Here is a 14,063-nt window from a genome sequence, read left to right on the forward strand (position 1 = left end):
TTGAAAATGTTTTCAATTTTTTTTATTTTTTTTGATGTTGCGTATGCTAAAAGTACTGAGATTTGTTGAAATTTTTTAATGTGTATGCAAATGATATCAAGAAATATTGTAATGTCAAAGTAACTTATTTATTAGAAGGTTTCAATGTTTCAATGTTTCAATTAACATATTGCTTGGTTAAACTTACATCTTGTTATTATTCTTATTTGTAAGATATTTTAAGACATATCATAAAACAAAGTACTCGAGAGGTTATAAAGTGAAAGAAAGTGAAAAAACTTTTACATTCTGAACATTGATAGAAAACATTGTATCCATATTATTCCTTTGTAATTATATACAATGTCCTCAGATACCCCTACTTCCTCGGAATTACAAGATAAGTCCCTTGCTGTTTCTTGGGAAACGTTGTATTCTCAACTTGAGAGATACTGTTACGATTCTATATTGAATAATAGAATTCCATTTTTAAAGAAAATTAAACAATTACTTGACACTCAAGAAAAAGATAAAAATGTCGAAATTGATCAATTGAAAGATATTTCAGTTACCTTATTGAACACTTATTCAATATACAATGATTCCAAATCCAAAGCTTTAGTTATTGAGATTTTTGAAAAAATAATTAAATTGCAATCTAATTTATTGTCAGTTTATATTAAATTTATTTACGAACATACTCATAAAAAAATTGGTAGCAAAGCTACCGTCGATTACTTGAATTTATTAGAATGGGTGAATGCTTTTTACAAGATCATTTATTTCTCCAATGACAGTACTTTGTTTAATGAAAATTACAAAGCATTAATTCAAGCTCACACTACAGTTACCAATGGTATCGAATTATCATTGAGTAATCATGAGACATCAAACAAGAAAAGTAAAGAAAAACAAAATCAACATAGAAGAAGAATTCGTTACTGCTCATTACAAAGCACAACAAAAACTTTAACTGAATGTTTCAAAAGTAAAATATTTTCAAATGATATAGCAAGTGAAAGATTATCATTAATGCTTGAAGTTTTGATTTCAGATTATACTTCCTTATCTCTTTCTTCCACTGGTACCATTTTCTTATTAGGTTCTATAACTAAGTCCTGTGTCCAATTACAAATTAGTAAACCGGTTCTTTTCAATAATTTAAAGGAAAACTATGTTGAAAAATTCTGTGATTTTATTGGAAAAGAAGTCATTTTAGGTAAAAATGTACCAAGTGATTTTTGTGTTGATGTATCATTACGATCTTTCTTCAATGAGTTCATGACTGACGACTTAGTGATTAAATACATAGTTCCATCATTGGAAAAGATAAATTTGAGAGCTCCAGCATTGGGTTTTAGTTTACTACGTGAATTGTATAACTCTCTCAACTCACAGAAAGTAAATATTTTAAACATCCACAAGTCCACTAAACTAATCACTCAATGTTTCTCATCTTTGAAAAGTTCTAAAGAGACAGTCAGATTAGTTGCACTAGAAGCTATTTTAAGTTTACTAAATTCTATCTCTAAAGACAATTATAATGCTGACGATTTACATTTCTTAATAAATGAACTATTCAAGAATATTAAGTCAAATTTAAATGCTGATTACAAGATAGTTGCCTCCAAGATCTTCATTAATGTCCCAACATTTGAAAAATCATCATCTGATAATATCGTTAATGGATTATTACCATACATTTCCAAGGAATCAAACGAAGCTGCCTTAAAATATTTATTAGGTGCGTTTTTCACTCACTATTTCTCATTGAATGAGAATGTAGACGTTGTCAATAAAACAATAACTACTGGTTTCAATGAAAAGAAAATTAACTTGAAGAAAATTTGGTTCATTGAATTTATGCTATCTTCCCAAAATATGTCTAGCGACATGATTAATAATTTTATTGAGCCTTTACTGGAATTCATAAAAGATACATTTGAGCATTCAAATAAGAATAACCAAAGTGCGATCTTAGGATGTTTTACTTTTATCAATCAAGTTTATAAACTCAATTTGGAAGACACTATAATGTCAATTAATAACATTTTTGAAAACTTGGATGATAAACTATCAATCGGCAACGCTATTCTACAGATTACATTAACAACAGCTTTGAGCTCCGTTGAAAGATTATTAGCAGTGCAACTAACACATGACTTATTTATTAGATGTCCTGGATTAGTCGGATTATCTATTATAAAATCCCTGGAAGCAAGATTAATTACATCAGAAATTGAGGAGGATGATCATTTAACTTATAAATTCGTGACTCCACTTTTTAACATCATTTCATCTGAATTAGAGGATAAAGCTATTTCTTCAACATTATTGATTAAGGCTTTATTAATTTCTCAATATGATCAATTCAGATTAAGGAACGGTTGGGCCGAATTGGTATTACATGCTAAACTAAGCCCTTCTGACATTATTATGGAAAATACTAATGAGATTATCGATTCTGTTTTCAATATTTTAGGTAATAAAGAACTAGTGAATACTAACCTTGCGACATGTGCCTTGAAAGCAATTTCGTATGCTGCTTTTGTTAACCCTACTGCGATTGTTCCACCACTTTCTGAAAAATTGAGCGCAGACTTACAGACCGAAGCCCTTTCTAAACTAACACATCAAGATATACACATTGCTAATGGTACAGAAGGTGAAATGATTATAGATATATTAGACAAAGATATGGCTAAGAAATTGGCTGATAAAAATACCAAAGATTACGAAACCTTACAATGGGAGATGAGTATAAGGAAAGAACAAGCAAAGAAAGCCAATAAGAAGTTTACAAAAGAAGAACAAGCTCTAATCAAAGAACAAATAGCTAAGGAATCAGAAATTAGGAAAAACGTCAATGACATAAAATTCTCATTAAACCGTAGTATTGTAATTATCAATCAACTATCCAAAGATGCCACTTTAGTTGACAATGGACGTGATGTTTGGTTTCCTATTGCCGTCTCTTGTTTATTAGAATTAACACAAGAAGCAAACTCTTATCTTCTAGTTGGCCAAAGAGCAATTGACGCATTTTTATCACTATCTAATGTCGTTAGTGAGAGGTTTGGATTAATAAGATTATTTATTGGTGTAGCAACTCTACGTGTGTGTAACGTTCAAAATATTCCAGAAAATTACTTAGAAGAAAAACTAGATGAATTGTTATCGAGGGTCTTATTCAGGATAAAATTTGTTTGCGATCAAATGCCTTTAGATGCTACTAGTTTAACTTATTTGCTACCGTTATTAACACATTCATTAGAAGAAGGTAAAAAGGTTGCAGTAAGGAATGCAGATAAGCCTGTTTCAAGAAGCGATTTTGTTGAAGAAGAGACGGAGGAAGAACATTTAATGTTGTCTATGGAAATTATTGGTGTCCATGCCGAAGTTTTTGAAGATCCATCTATTCCAAGAGTACCAATAATGAAAGTTCTATTCTCATTACTATCTTTAGCATCAAAAGCTAAGTTAGCTAGAGAGTGTCTAAACGCATTATCTCAGAGCATTTCAGTTTCTCCTACACCAGAGGATTTAGAGCTTCTATTATCGTCTCTATTATCAGCTAATCCATTTGTTCGTTCAACACTTTTGGAAGCCATTGACAATGAATATGAATTGGCACCTTATATGAAATATTCTACAGAGATATTTATTTGTAGATTTGATTCTGAATCTAATAACCGTGAGTTAGCTAATTTTATTTGGGAGTTTAATAAATTTGAAATCACTGAAGAAATGATGAATGGATATTTCAATTATTTCTCTCAAACTGACAGTGGTCTGCGATTGTTTACTGCCCAATCTTATACAGCAGCAAGTCATTTATATGCTAAAGACGATAAAGGTATTTTTGAGGATTGTTTAAGAAAACTAATGGAATTTTACAAAGAAAAGGCAAAACCATTGAAAGATATTATCGATGCGTTTGGTTTAGTTGAGATACCTGCCTCTGAACGTAAAGATCCATGGGAAGCAAGAAGTACTACGGCTATAGCTTTGAAAGAATTTTCAAATTTAATAACCGAAGATGGAAATACAGTTATTGAAGTCATTGAATTCTTAGCTAATGATGGTCCCCTGGGTGACCGAAATTCTTTAGTTCGTCAAGAAATGAAAGAGACTAGTATTGAAGTAATTACGATGCACGGTGCTGAGAAGGTAGAAGAATTAATTCCAATTTTTGAAATAGCAATTCAAAATGCCAAAGAATCTTCTGTTAAAGAAAATGTTATCATTTCATATGGTTCCTTAGCAAGACATTTAGAATCTACCGATGGTAGAATACATACGATCGTTAAACAATTGCTAGATACATTAGATACACCATCGAAACAAGTTCAACAAGCTGTAGCTGAATGTTTATCAACCTTAGTGTTTTTATTCAGAAGTCAAGTTAAAGAATATGTTAATGTACTTATGGAGAAGAATTTAGATTCCTCTCTTCCTAAGGCTATTCGTCAAGGTTCTGCATGGGGTATTGCTGGTTTGGTTAAAGGTTATGGTATTGCTGCTTTATCTGAGTTTGATATCATTAGATACTTAATTGAGGCAGCTGAAAACAAAAAAGATCCAATCAAGCGCGAGTCTACTGCTTATTCCTTTGAGTATTTATCGAAAATTTTGGGTAAATTTTTTGAGCCATATGTTATTGAAGTTCTTCCAATTATTTTAAAGAATTTGGGTGATTCTGTCCCTGAAGTTCGTGATGCGACCGCAGATGCTACAAGAGCAATCATGGCTAATACTACCGGTTTTGGTGTTAAAAAATTAATTCCTGTAGCTGTCTCTAACCTAGAGGACATGGCTTGGAGAACAAAGAGAGGTTCTGTCGAATTATTAGGTAATATGGCTTATTTGGATCCTGCTCAATTATCCAGCTCATTATCAATTATTGTACCAGAAATTGTTGCTGTTTTAAATGATTCACATAAAGAAGTTCGTAAATCTGCAGATGAATCGTTAAAGAGATTCGGTGAAGTTATTAGAAATCCAGAAATTCAAAAGTTAGTTCCTACTTTACTTAAGGCTATTGGTGATCCAACTAAGTATACTGATGAAGCCTTAGATGCCTTAATACAAACTCAATTTGTCCATTACATTGATGGCCCATCGTTAGCATTGATCATTCATATCATCCATCGTGGTATGCATGAAAGATCAGCGAACACTAAGAGAAAGGCATGTAAGATTGTTGGTAATATGTCTATTTTAGTTGATACAAAGGATTTGATCCCTTACCTACAGCAATTAATCAATGAGGTTGAAATCGCTATGGTTGATCCTGTTCCAAATACAAGAGCGACCGCAGCTCGTGCCTTAGGTGCTCTTGTTGAAAGGTTAGGTGAAGAACAATTCCCAGGTTTGATTCCACGTTTATTGGGAACCTTAAGTGATGAAGCTAAATCAGGGGATCGTCTTGGTTCTGCGCAAGCGCTTTCGGAAGTTATCAGTGGTCTTGGTATTAGTAAATTAGAAGAATTATTACCAACTATTATTGATGGTGCCACTAGTTTCCGTCCCTATGTTAGAGAAGGTTTTATGCCAATGCTATTATTTTTACCAGTGTGTTTTGGTGCCCAATTTGCGTCTTACATTAATCAAATAATTCAGCCAATTTTAGCAGGTTTAGCTGACACTGACGAGAATATTCAAGATACTGCATTAAAAGCTGGTAAACTAATTGTCAAGAACTATGCAACAAAAGCTATTGATTTGTTATTACCAGAGTTAGAAATTGGTATGTTTGATGAAAATGAGCGTATTCGTTTGTCATCGGTACAACTTACTGGTGAATTGTTATTCCAAGTCACTGGTATTTCCTCAAAGAATGAGTTCGATGAAGATGAAGGAGATTACTCCGGTGAAGTTTCTAAAAAGATGGTTGATGTTTTAGGTGAAGATCGTCGTAACAGAATCTTATCAGCTTTGTTTGTTTGTAGAAATGATACGTCTGGTGTTGTTCGTGCTAGTACCGTCGATATTTGGAAAGCTATTGTTCCTAACACTCCACGTGCAGTTAAAGAAATTTTACCAGTATTGACAAATATGATAGTAGCAAATTTAGCTTCCAGTTCCAAATCTTTAAGAAATATTGCTGCAAATACTTTGGGCGACTTAAGTCGTCGTGTTGGTGGTAATGCCATGGCGCAATTGTTACCAACTCTTGAAAACTCATTAGATGAATCCGCTTCCGAAGATTCTAGACAAGGTGTCTGTGTGGCCCTAACTGCATTGATAGAGCCATCATCCCCAGAATCCTTGGAACAATATCAAGATGCTATTGTCACGATTTTACGTAAGACTTTGACAGATAACTGTGATACTGTGAGACAATCGGCAGCATCTACTTTCGACGTCTATCAAGATGTTGTCGGAAATGTTGCCGTTGACGAAGTTATTCCATACTTATTGCATATGTTAAAATCAGAAGAATACTCAAAATATGCTTTATCCGGTTTACAAGAGGTCATGTCCTCTAAGTCTGAAGTTATTTTCCCAGTCTTGATTCCTACATTATTGGCTTCCCCAATGGATGCCTTCAGAGCTTCGGCACTGGGTTCTTTGGCAGAAGTTGCTGGTACTGCATTGTATAGAAGATTATCAACTATTATCAACACCCTAGTTGATAACTTAGTTGAACTTGGTGATTCTTCTAGCGATTTAGTCCTTGCACTACAATCTGCTTTGGACAAAATCTTTATATCTGTCAGTGATGAAGATGGTTTACATCCATTATTACAACAAATTATGGCCTTGCTAAAGAGTGAGACAGAAGCTAAAAAAATTGTCGTTTTAGAACGTCTACCATATTTCTTTGAAAATACTGTTTTAGATTATGAAGTTTATACTCCGGATATCGTTTCTAACTGTATTTTATCATTGGACGATAAAAACCCAAGAGTAGTAAAGGGCAACTATGAAACCTTAACTACCTTATTGAAGAAGCAACAAAAGTCTATGCTAGAAAAGTTAGTAAAACCTGCAAAACAAGCCTTACTGATGATTGGTACCCCAGGTCAAGATTTGGCTGCATTTTCTTTGCCAAGAGGTCCAAATTGTGTGTTACCAATATTTTTACATGGTTTAATGTATGGTTCCAATGATGAGCGTGAAGCTTCTGCCTTAGTTATTGCCGACATTGTCTCGAAGACACCTGCAGCAAACTTGAAACCATTTGTTAGTGTTATAACTGGTCCGCTAATTCGTGTTGTTGGTGAGAGGTTCAATAGTGACATCAAAGCTGCAATTTTATATGCATTGAACATTTTATTTGCTAAAATTCCTCAATTTTTAAGACCATTCATTCCTCAACTACAAAGAACCTTTGTTAAATCTCTTTCTGACCCATCAAATGAGACATTACGTTTGCGAGCAGCTAAAGCCTTGGGTACTTTAATCGAATACCAACCTAGAGTTGATCCTTTGGTCATCGAATTAGTTACTGGTGCCAAACAAACAGATGATGAAGGTGTTAAGACAGCTATGCTGAAGGCATTACTGGAAGTCGTTGATAAAGCAAGTTCCAAGTTAAACGAAACTTCCAAAAAGAATATTATGGACTTGATCGAAGAAGAGGTATTATCCAGTAACGAAAAGTTAGCTGTAACTTATGCAAAACTGATTGGTTCTTTGTCTGAAATCTTGTCAACAGATGAAGCGCGTAATATCCTAAAAGAGAAGGTATTGAGTTCCACCTTTGAAAATGAAACAGGTAAATTTGGTATTTTAACTTTAAATTCTTTCTTAAAGGATGCTCCTAATCATATTTTTGAGACCGGTTTGGTTATAGAGTTTGTACAATTCATTGTTGACGCTATGAATTCTTCGAATGTCTATTTCAGTGAAAATGGTCTGAAAGCTGCTGGTAAAATCATGCTATTAAATGGTGAAACTAAATCTCCAACTTCAAAAATCGAATCATCCACTCCTTTCGTTTTAGGAGAAGATAATATCAAACTATTGATAGACGAATTATGCAAAAACATGCTAAAACCAAATTGTAACTCTTCTGATTGTAGAAGATTATCTTTGGTTATTACGAGAACCCTTGCCAGGTTCAAATATGATGACTATGTCGCTCCATATTTTGGAGAATTAGGGAAATCCGTTTTCTCATGTTTACGTGACCCAGTCATCCCAATCAAGTTGGCAGCTGAAAAAGCATATCTAGCGGTCTTTAAGTTAGTCGAGGAAGAAAATATGGAAACATTCAATGCCTGGTATACTACTGTATCTGCTACCGGTGCTGACTTGATCGATGCTAATGGTACCACGATTCAACTTAGATCCATTGGAGATTATACTAAGAGAGTCAGTAAGAGACTAGCTACTGTTGAAAGAGAAAGAATAGCTGCTGGTGGTGATGCCGAAACCATGTTCAGTGATAGATACGAAGATGAAACCGAGATATGGGCTGTTGGTGGTGTTGAATTGAATAACGATTTATAAATTTCTTTCAATTATTCTTAAATACTGTTACACATTCTAAATTGTACATATATATAAAAATTCTAAAATAATATATATATTTATTTATTTATTATTTTTGATTTGGTCTATATGAGTTTATATAATATAAAAACAATTATATGTTAACGTGAAAGAGATGGATTGTCAAAATCAAATATTATCAATTAATTTCCATACAATTCTCTCTAAAGTAGGCGACTTTTGCCACCAATGCAGTTCTGTACATTCGTTATTTGGACAACTGGTCATCCACAACAAGAATGCTGGGAATACCTTACTCACTAATAATTTGGTAGTCAAATTTACAAATGATAAGAGAACTAGTCCAAGAGTAATTCTTTTAAGAATTTGAGTGGTTCTCATTATCACTTGTTAATAGCCAATTTAATAAGGAATATATAGGTATGTGTCGTTCTCTTGAGTATAATAGATGCAGAAATTTTCAATTCAAAGAATATTGTATCTGTTTATATATAAATATACAAGTCTTTAATGATTATAACGAATTTTATTTGCTTTAACTTTTACAATATCGATGCTCTACAATCACTCAAATTATTTCAAATCTATAAGAAACCCGCAAGGCAAAAATATGTTACTGCTTGAAAGAAGTTTGTTTAATGTTTCATAAACGTTTTAATATTACAATATGATATGATTATAGAAGTAAACTAAATAACTTGCTATATGATTATTATACTATCAAGGTTCGTGACTGTTCTATATCGTTGAACTCGATAATTTCTGGTTTAGTTTTATGTCGAATAATTTACATAAATTCTCCTAACTTAGCGTTTTCCTTTTCTATTTGCATTAGCCTTTGTTGCTCATCGTCTTGGTTTAATTCCTTTATCATCTCTTCTTCTTCAACGGTAAGACCTGTTATGTCCTGAGTTGGAATAAGTTCAGCATCCATTCGGACACTTGGTGCACCTTGTAAGTATCGTATATGTTCTAGGCACCGTATTCTTAGGTCTTCTAGATATTTTTTACTATTCATGTTTTCGTATAGATCATCAAGAACCGGATAAAGCGAATAATCTGGACCAAACTGGTTACGGAATGGCATGTCTTCAGGTAACTCCGATTGAAGTAGCACGTTATTCAGAATACCCGTTTCGTAAGCGTATAGTCTTGACACATTTCTTGGGGTGTAACCACCGCCTCCTACGACAACCATAGGAATACCGAATGATCTAATAAACTTAACACACTCACCATGCGCTTTAATATTCAAATTAAAGCAACCTAATCTATCGTGTCCTAAGGAATCTGCACCACATTGTTGGATAATAGCCGTTGGTTTGAATGAAGTAATGATTGGTTCCATGACAGATTTGAAAAGATTTATGTAAGAATCGTCATCGATACCATCATTCAATGGCACATTCATCGCAAAATGTTTTCCCTCTGCGCAACCTATTTCATCATAATTACCTGTACCTGGGAAAAATTCACCATTATATTTATGAAAAGAGACTGTAAAGACTCTATCCGTTGTGTAAAATGCTTCTTGTACACCATCACCATGATGCAAATCAATATCTATATATAGAACTCTTGGATGGTATCTTAATAAGTTCAAAGTCGCGAGAACAATATCGTTCACGTAGCAGAACCCCGATGGATTACTTTTCTTAGCGTGATGCAGACCCCCTGACCAATTAATTGCGATATCTGACTGATCATTAATCAATTTCCTGGATGCATCCAGCGATGCGCCTGCATATAGCTTACAATACTCGTATATATTTTGAAAGATTGGACAATCGTCACCAATATTATACTTATCGAATGTTCCCCTTGGCATCTTGCTTATATTATCTGGAGACACCTTCGAAAGAAACTCAACATAATCCTCCGAATGGAACTGCAACAATTCCTCTTTAGTTGCTTCTCTAGTTTCATATAAGTCCATAATATTATGCAACCCATAAGACGAGACCAAATGATCCGTCAACATAAACCTAAATGGTTTCATAGGATGTTTAACACCATAGTGATAATTCGACACCTTTGGATTATAGTGATAAGATACTCTTGGCGAATACGTCGAGCCAAACTCGAACATTGGCTGCGAGTCTTTGGTCTTTATATCATATGAGAAAGTGCTGGAACTCATCTCTCTCTCTCTCTCAGTCCACTAAAAACAGAAAAATCAATTAGCACAGACCCAGAACCACGAATTACACCTCCTAGTGCACTGCTCGATAACCGATTCCAGTGCAAGCATTGAGTACAAACCCATCAGAAGTACAGTCATTTATACATAATGGACCTTTTAAAAACGGTTTCAAATCAATTTATCACTGAAAAATGAAATATCGTTCTATACGAATTAGGGTTTAATTACGCATCACGTGTATATCATGTGATTGTCAGTAGGGTTCGTAGGGCTTGGTTCTTTTAAAACAAATCTCAAATCGATTGGTGACAGAGGTGAACAAGAGACGTTATAAGAATGGTTTAAGTTTAAGAGAATCGAAAAGAGACTGTGAATTGATGATAAGATGCTGTCCAGTGTGTTACGATGTGAGCAATTGCCGAGAGACTCTTGTAGGGAACTCTCGGATTTGTAGTTTGTAGAGGGCGACGTTCCTCAGCCATGTCTTACGACGTGCAATTTTAGATATCTCTATGAACAGTAAGACGTTTGACAAAGATAGAGAGCGATCTGCTGATTCTTGATTCCTTGTTATTTAATTTTTGTCAAGCCTCTTCGAGCAGTGTTGGCTGTTTTGATCTCTTCCAATCGTATTGGGTTTTCGCTCTACAATGGCATGATCAGGCCATCGATTTTAAGATAAAATAGTATATCTGAAAAACTGAGGATAAACATTCTGTAAAGTATAAAAGGAATGAGTAGTTTGATTGGGAAACTTGGTGAGTTCTTATAGGGTTTGTCAGTGTTGGGAGTGAGAGGTCTTCATTAACAGTAAAGACATTTCGATAGTTGTTTGAAGGAGCAGGAACCACTTATACACAAACACACACATACTCGCCATGGTCAACTTGGAATTGTTGGATTTTCTTATAGAAAGCCATGCTCAACTTGTTGCTGAACCTGTGATGGGGAACATGGAGGATCTTTTTGTGCTCTACAAGGGAATCTACATCGCTTCTGGGGATGATTCGTACTCACTTGAAAGATTTGTTGAGGATATAGACAGTATAGCCAACACTTCCAAAGGCTCGATCGTTTTTGAAGAGAATAGACTGTTATCGATAGAAAAATCATCCCATATAACTAAGTACATTAAGCTCATAGATGTGTACTTATTGAACTTGCTGCATGAGCAGTTAGTTCCAAGCAGTCGTGTGAATCGTACCAAGAATTCAAAAACAGATGCCGTGGAATGTGCACCTGCTAGCTCATCAAATTTGATGGACCGTTTAATGGTTGCTTTAGATTCAGCAATAGAGATAAAAAGCGACATAGAGTCACGGAAGGAAAAGGTTTGGAACCATTATCTGTTTTCGAAACTAGATGAACTATTAACAACTAACGTGGGGTCAAACATTCTCGGGAAAGAGAGAGCCATGCACAATACTCCAGTTGCCGAGTTCATTCCTATCTGTGCGAATACAGAGCATTCGTCATTACTATCGACGTTATTGTACATTGTGAATAACAAAATAGTCTCTATGCAGACTACTAAACTTAGTAAATGTGAAGCACAATGTCCTGGTTTCAAAGAATGTCTTTTGAATAACATTCATTATGTGTCAAATCTCAAGCCACAAACCGACCTGACTCTGGGCGATTGTTCCTATCTGGATACATGCCACAAACTAAGCACATGCAGATATGTTCATTATCTTCAGTATATTCCTCAAAGCTTGAAAGAGAGAGTTTCCAAAGAGAGTCAGGAGATGAATAAAATCATGGAGACCAAAAACAGTAAGATATCGTATTACACGCATGGTGAATGTTGCTCATCGTCTTTCAAAACATTATTGCCACCGCAGTGGATCTGTTGTGACGTGAGAAAGTTTGATTTCAGAGTTTTGGGTAAATTTTCTGCAGTGATAGCTGATCCTGCCTGGAATATCCATATGAATTTGCCGTATGGGACCTGCAACGACATAGAGCTTCTGGAGCTGCCCCTGGATCAACTGCAAGAGGAAGGGGTCCTGTTTCTATGGGTGACGGGTAGAGCTATTGAACTGGGGAAAGAGTCCCTAACCAATTGGGGCTACGAGGTAGTGAACGAAATCGCGTGGATCAAGACCAACCAACTGAGCAGAACTATTGTCACGGGCCGAACCGGCCATTGGCTTAACCATTCAAAGGAGCACCTCCTCGTGGGGATCAAAGGGAAGCCAGAATGGATCAATAGAAATATCGATCTCGACCTAATAGTCTCCATAACCAGAGAAACCAGCAGAAAGCCAGACGAACTGTACGGAATGGTGGAACGCATGGTCGGCACACACGCCCGCAAGCTTGAGATATTCGGCAGGAACCATAATGTCAGACCAGGGTGGCTCACCATCGGAAATCAACTCACAGGCAATTGCATCCACGAGATGGACGTCCAAGAGCGCTACGACAGCTTCTTGAACTCCGCCAGCGCTTGACGCATCGCTTTCAAACGCATATATAGCTACCAAAAGACACACACAACCCAAGCTTGTACAACTCGCATCTCCAGAATAAATTCATTTAATAGATTTAACATATGTATAATTAACTACATAATATACCTCCATTAATATCAAACAGCATTCTCCAATTGAGGACCCCATGTAAATTTTTACATCAACTCGGCACGCATTACCCGGTCTCTTTTGGCCATGTGACCACAGCCCAATTATCACCATTAAAGCCGTCCCCCAAAGGTGTCTCGAGATTTGTTTATCGGTTGTAAGCACTTTTGACGTCTTTTGCCAAACTGCAAGATCTTGAAACTGGATCCCCAGACCCCCAGACCCTGGATCTGATGCCTCAACACCTGCAACGTTTGCAAGATTCAGATGTTGCAATAAACAAGCAACTAAGACAGGGGCAGTTTGGAACAACTACCGTATTGTGAACTGCCTTTCAATCTTGAAACGTATCTGTTGTTGTATATAAGAACCTTTGGTTATTTTCATTGGTAATACCTTGTGTTGTCAAGAGCAGCAAGATATTTATACATTGTATATTTACAAATACGCAAATACATTCACACATACACACACACGTTATCTCTAATGTTTAGACAAGCTATAAAAAGAAGTTATGCCACTTTACCTCCATGGGCTATGAAACCTGCTTTTGGTGCTCCAAACAAGGTAGCTGCTGAAGCTTACAAGAAAGAGCTGAAAGCGGTTAGAGACCATGCTGCTGGTACCTCCAACTTCTGGAAGAAAATTAGTATCATGGTCGCAGTTCCAGCTATTGGTTTGGCTACAATCAACACTTACTATGTTGAGGTAGAGCATGCTGAACACAGGAAACATCTAAGTCATGTCAAAGATTCTGACTGGCCAAAGGATTACGAGTTCCAAAACATTAGAAGCAAGCCTTTCTTCTGGGGTGATGGTGACAAGACATTATTCTGGAACCCTGTTGTTAACAGACACATCAAGGACGAATAAAGACCATGACAGGCTTGATT

General features: G+C 35.5%; 5 protein-coding genes across 5 annotated transcripts; 3 read left to right on the plus strand and 2 right to left on the minus strand.

Moving 5' to 3' along the window:
- Positions 1-342: 342 nt before the first annotated feature.
- Positions 343-8,439, plus strand: GCN1 (Gcn1p; the record flags this gene model as incomplete). Its single annotated transcript, XM_003686626.1, has 1 exon — positions 343-8,439. The coding sequence occupies one exon, from the start codon at positions 343-345 to the stop codon at positions 8,437-8,439; it is 8,097 nt and encodes a 2,698-aa protein (XP_003686674.1).
- Positions 8,440-8,610: 171 nt separating this feature from the next.
- On the minus strand, positions 8,611-8,823 carry TPHA0H00310 (uncharacterized protein; the record flags this gene model as incomplete). Its single annotated transcript, XM_003686627.1, has 1 exon — positions 8,611-8,823. The coding sequence occupies one exon, from the start codon at positions 8,821-8,823 to the stop codon at positions 8,611-8,613; it is 213 nt and encodes a 70-aa protein (XP_003686675.1).
- Positions 8,824-9,229: 406 nt separating this feature from the next.
- Positions 9,230-10,582, minus strand: HOS2 (histone deacetylase HOS2; the record flags this gene model as incomplete). Its single annotated transcript, XM_003686628.1, has 1 exon — positions 9,230-10,582. One exon carries the CDS (start codon positions 10,580-10,582, stop codon positions 9,230-9,232), a length of 1,353 nt encoding a protein of 450 aa, XP_003686676.1.
- Positions 10,583-11,463: 881 nt separating this feature from the next.
- IME4 (mRNA (N6-adenosine)-methyltransferase) lies at positions 11,464-13,041 on the plus strand (the record flags this gene model as incomplete). The annotated part of the gene is made up of 1 exon (XM_003686629.1): positions 11,464-13,041. One exon carries the CDS (start codon positions 11,464-11,466, stop codon positions 13,039-13,041), a length of 1,578 nt encoding a protein of 525 aa, XP_003686677.1.
- A 615-nt stretch (positions 13,042-13,656) lies between these two features.
- Positions 13,657-14,043, plus strand: COX13 (cytochrome c oxidase subunit VIa; the record flags this gene model as incomplete). The annotated part of the gene is made up of 1 exon (XM_003686630.1): positions 13,657-14,043. One exon carries the CDS (start codon positions 13,657-13,659, stop codon positions 14,041-14,043), a length of 387 nt encoding a protein of 128 aa, XP_003686678.1.
- Between the last annotated feature and the right edge of the window lie 20 nt (positions 14,044-14,063).

Source organism: Tetrapisispora phaffii, chromosome 8 (assembly GCF_000236905.1).
Source record: "Tetrapisispora phaffii CBS 4417 chromosome 8, complete genome".
Taxonomy (NCBI): Eukaryota; Fungi; Ascomycota; class Saccharomycetes; order Saccharomycetales; family Saccharomycetaceae; genus Tetrapisispora; species Tetrapisispora phaffii.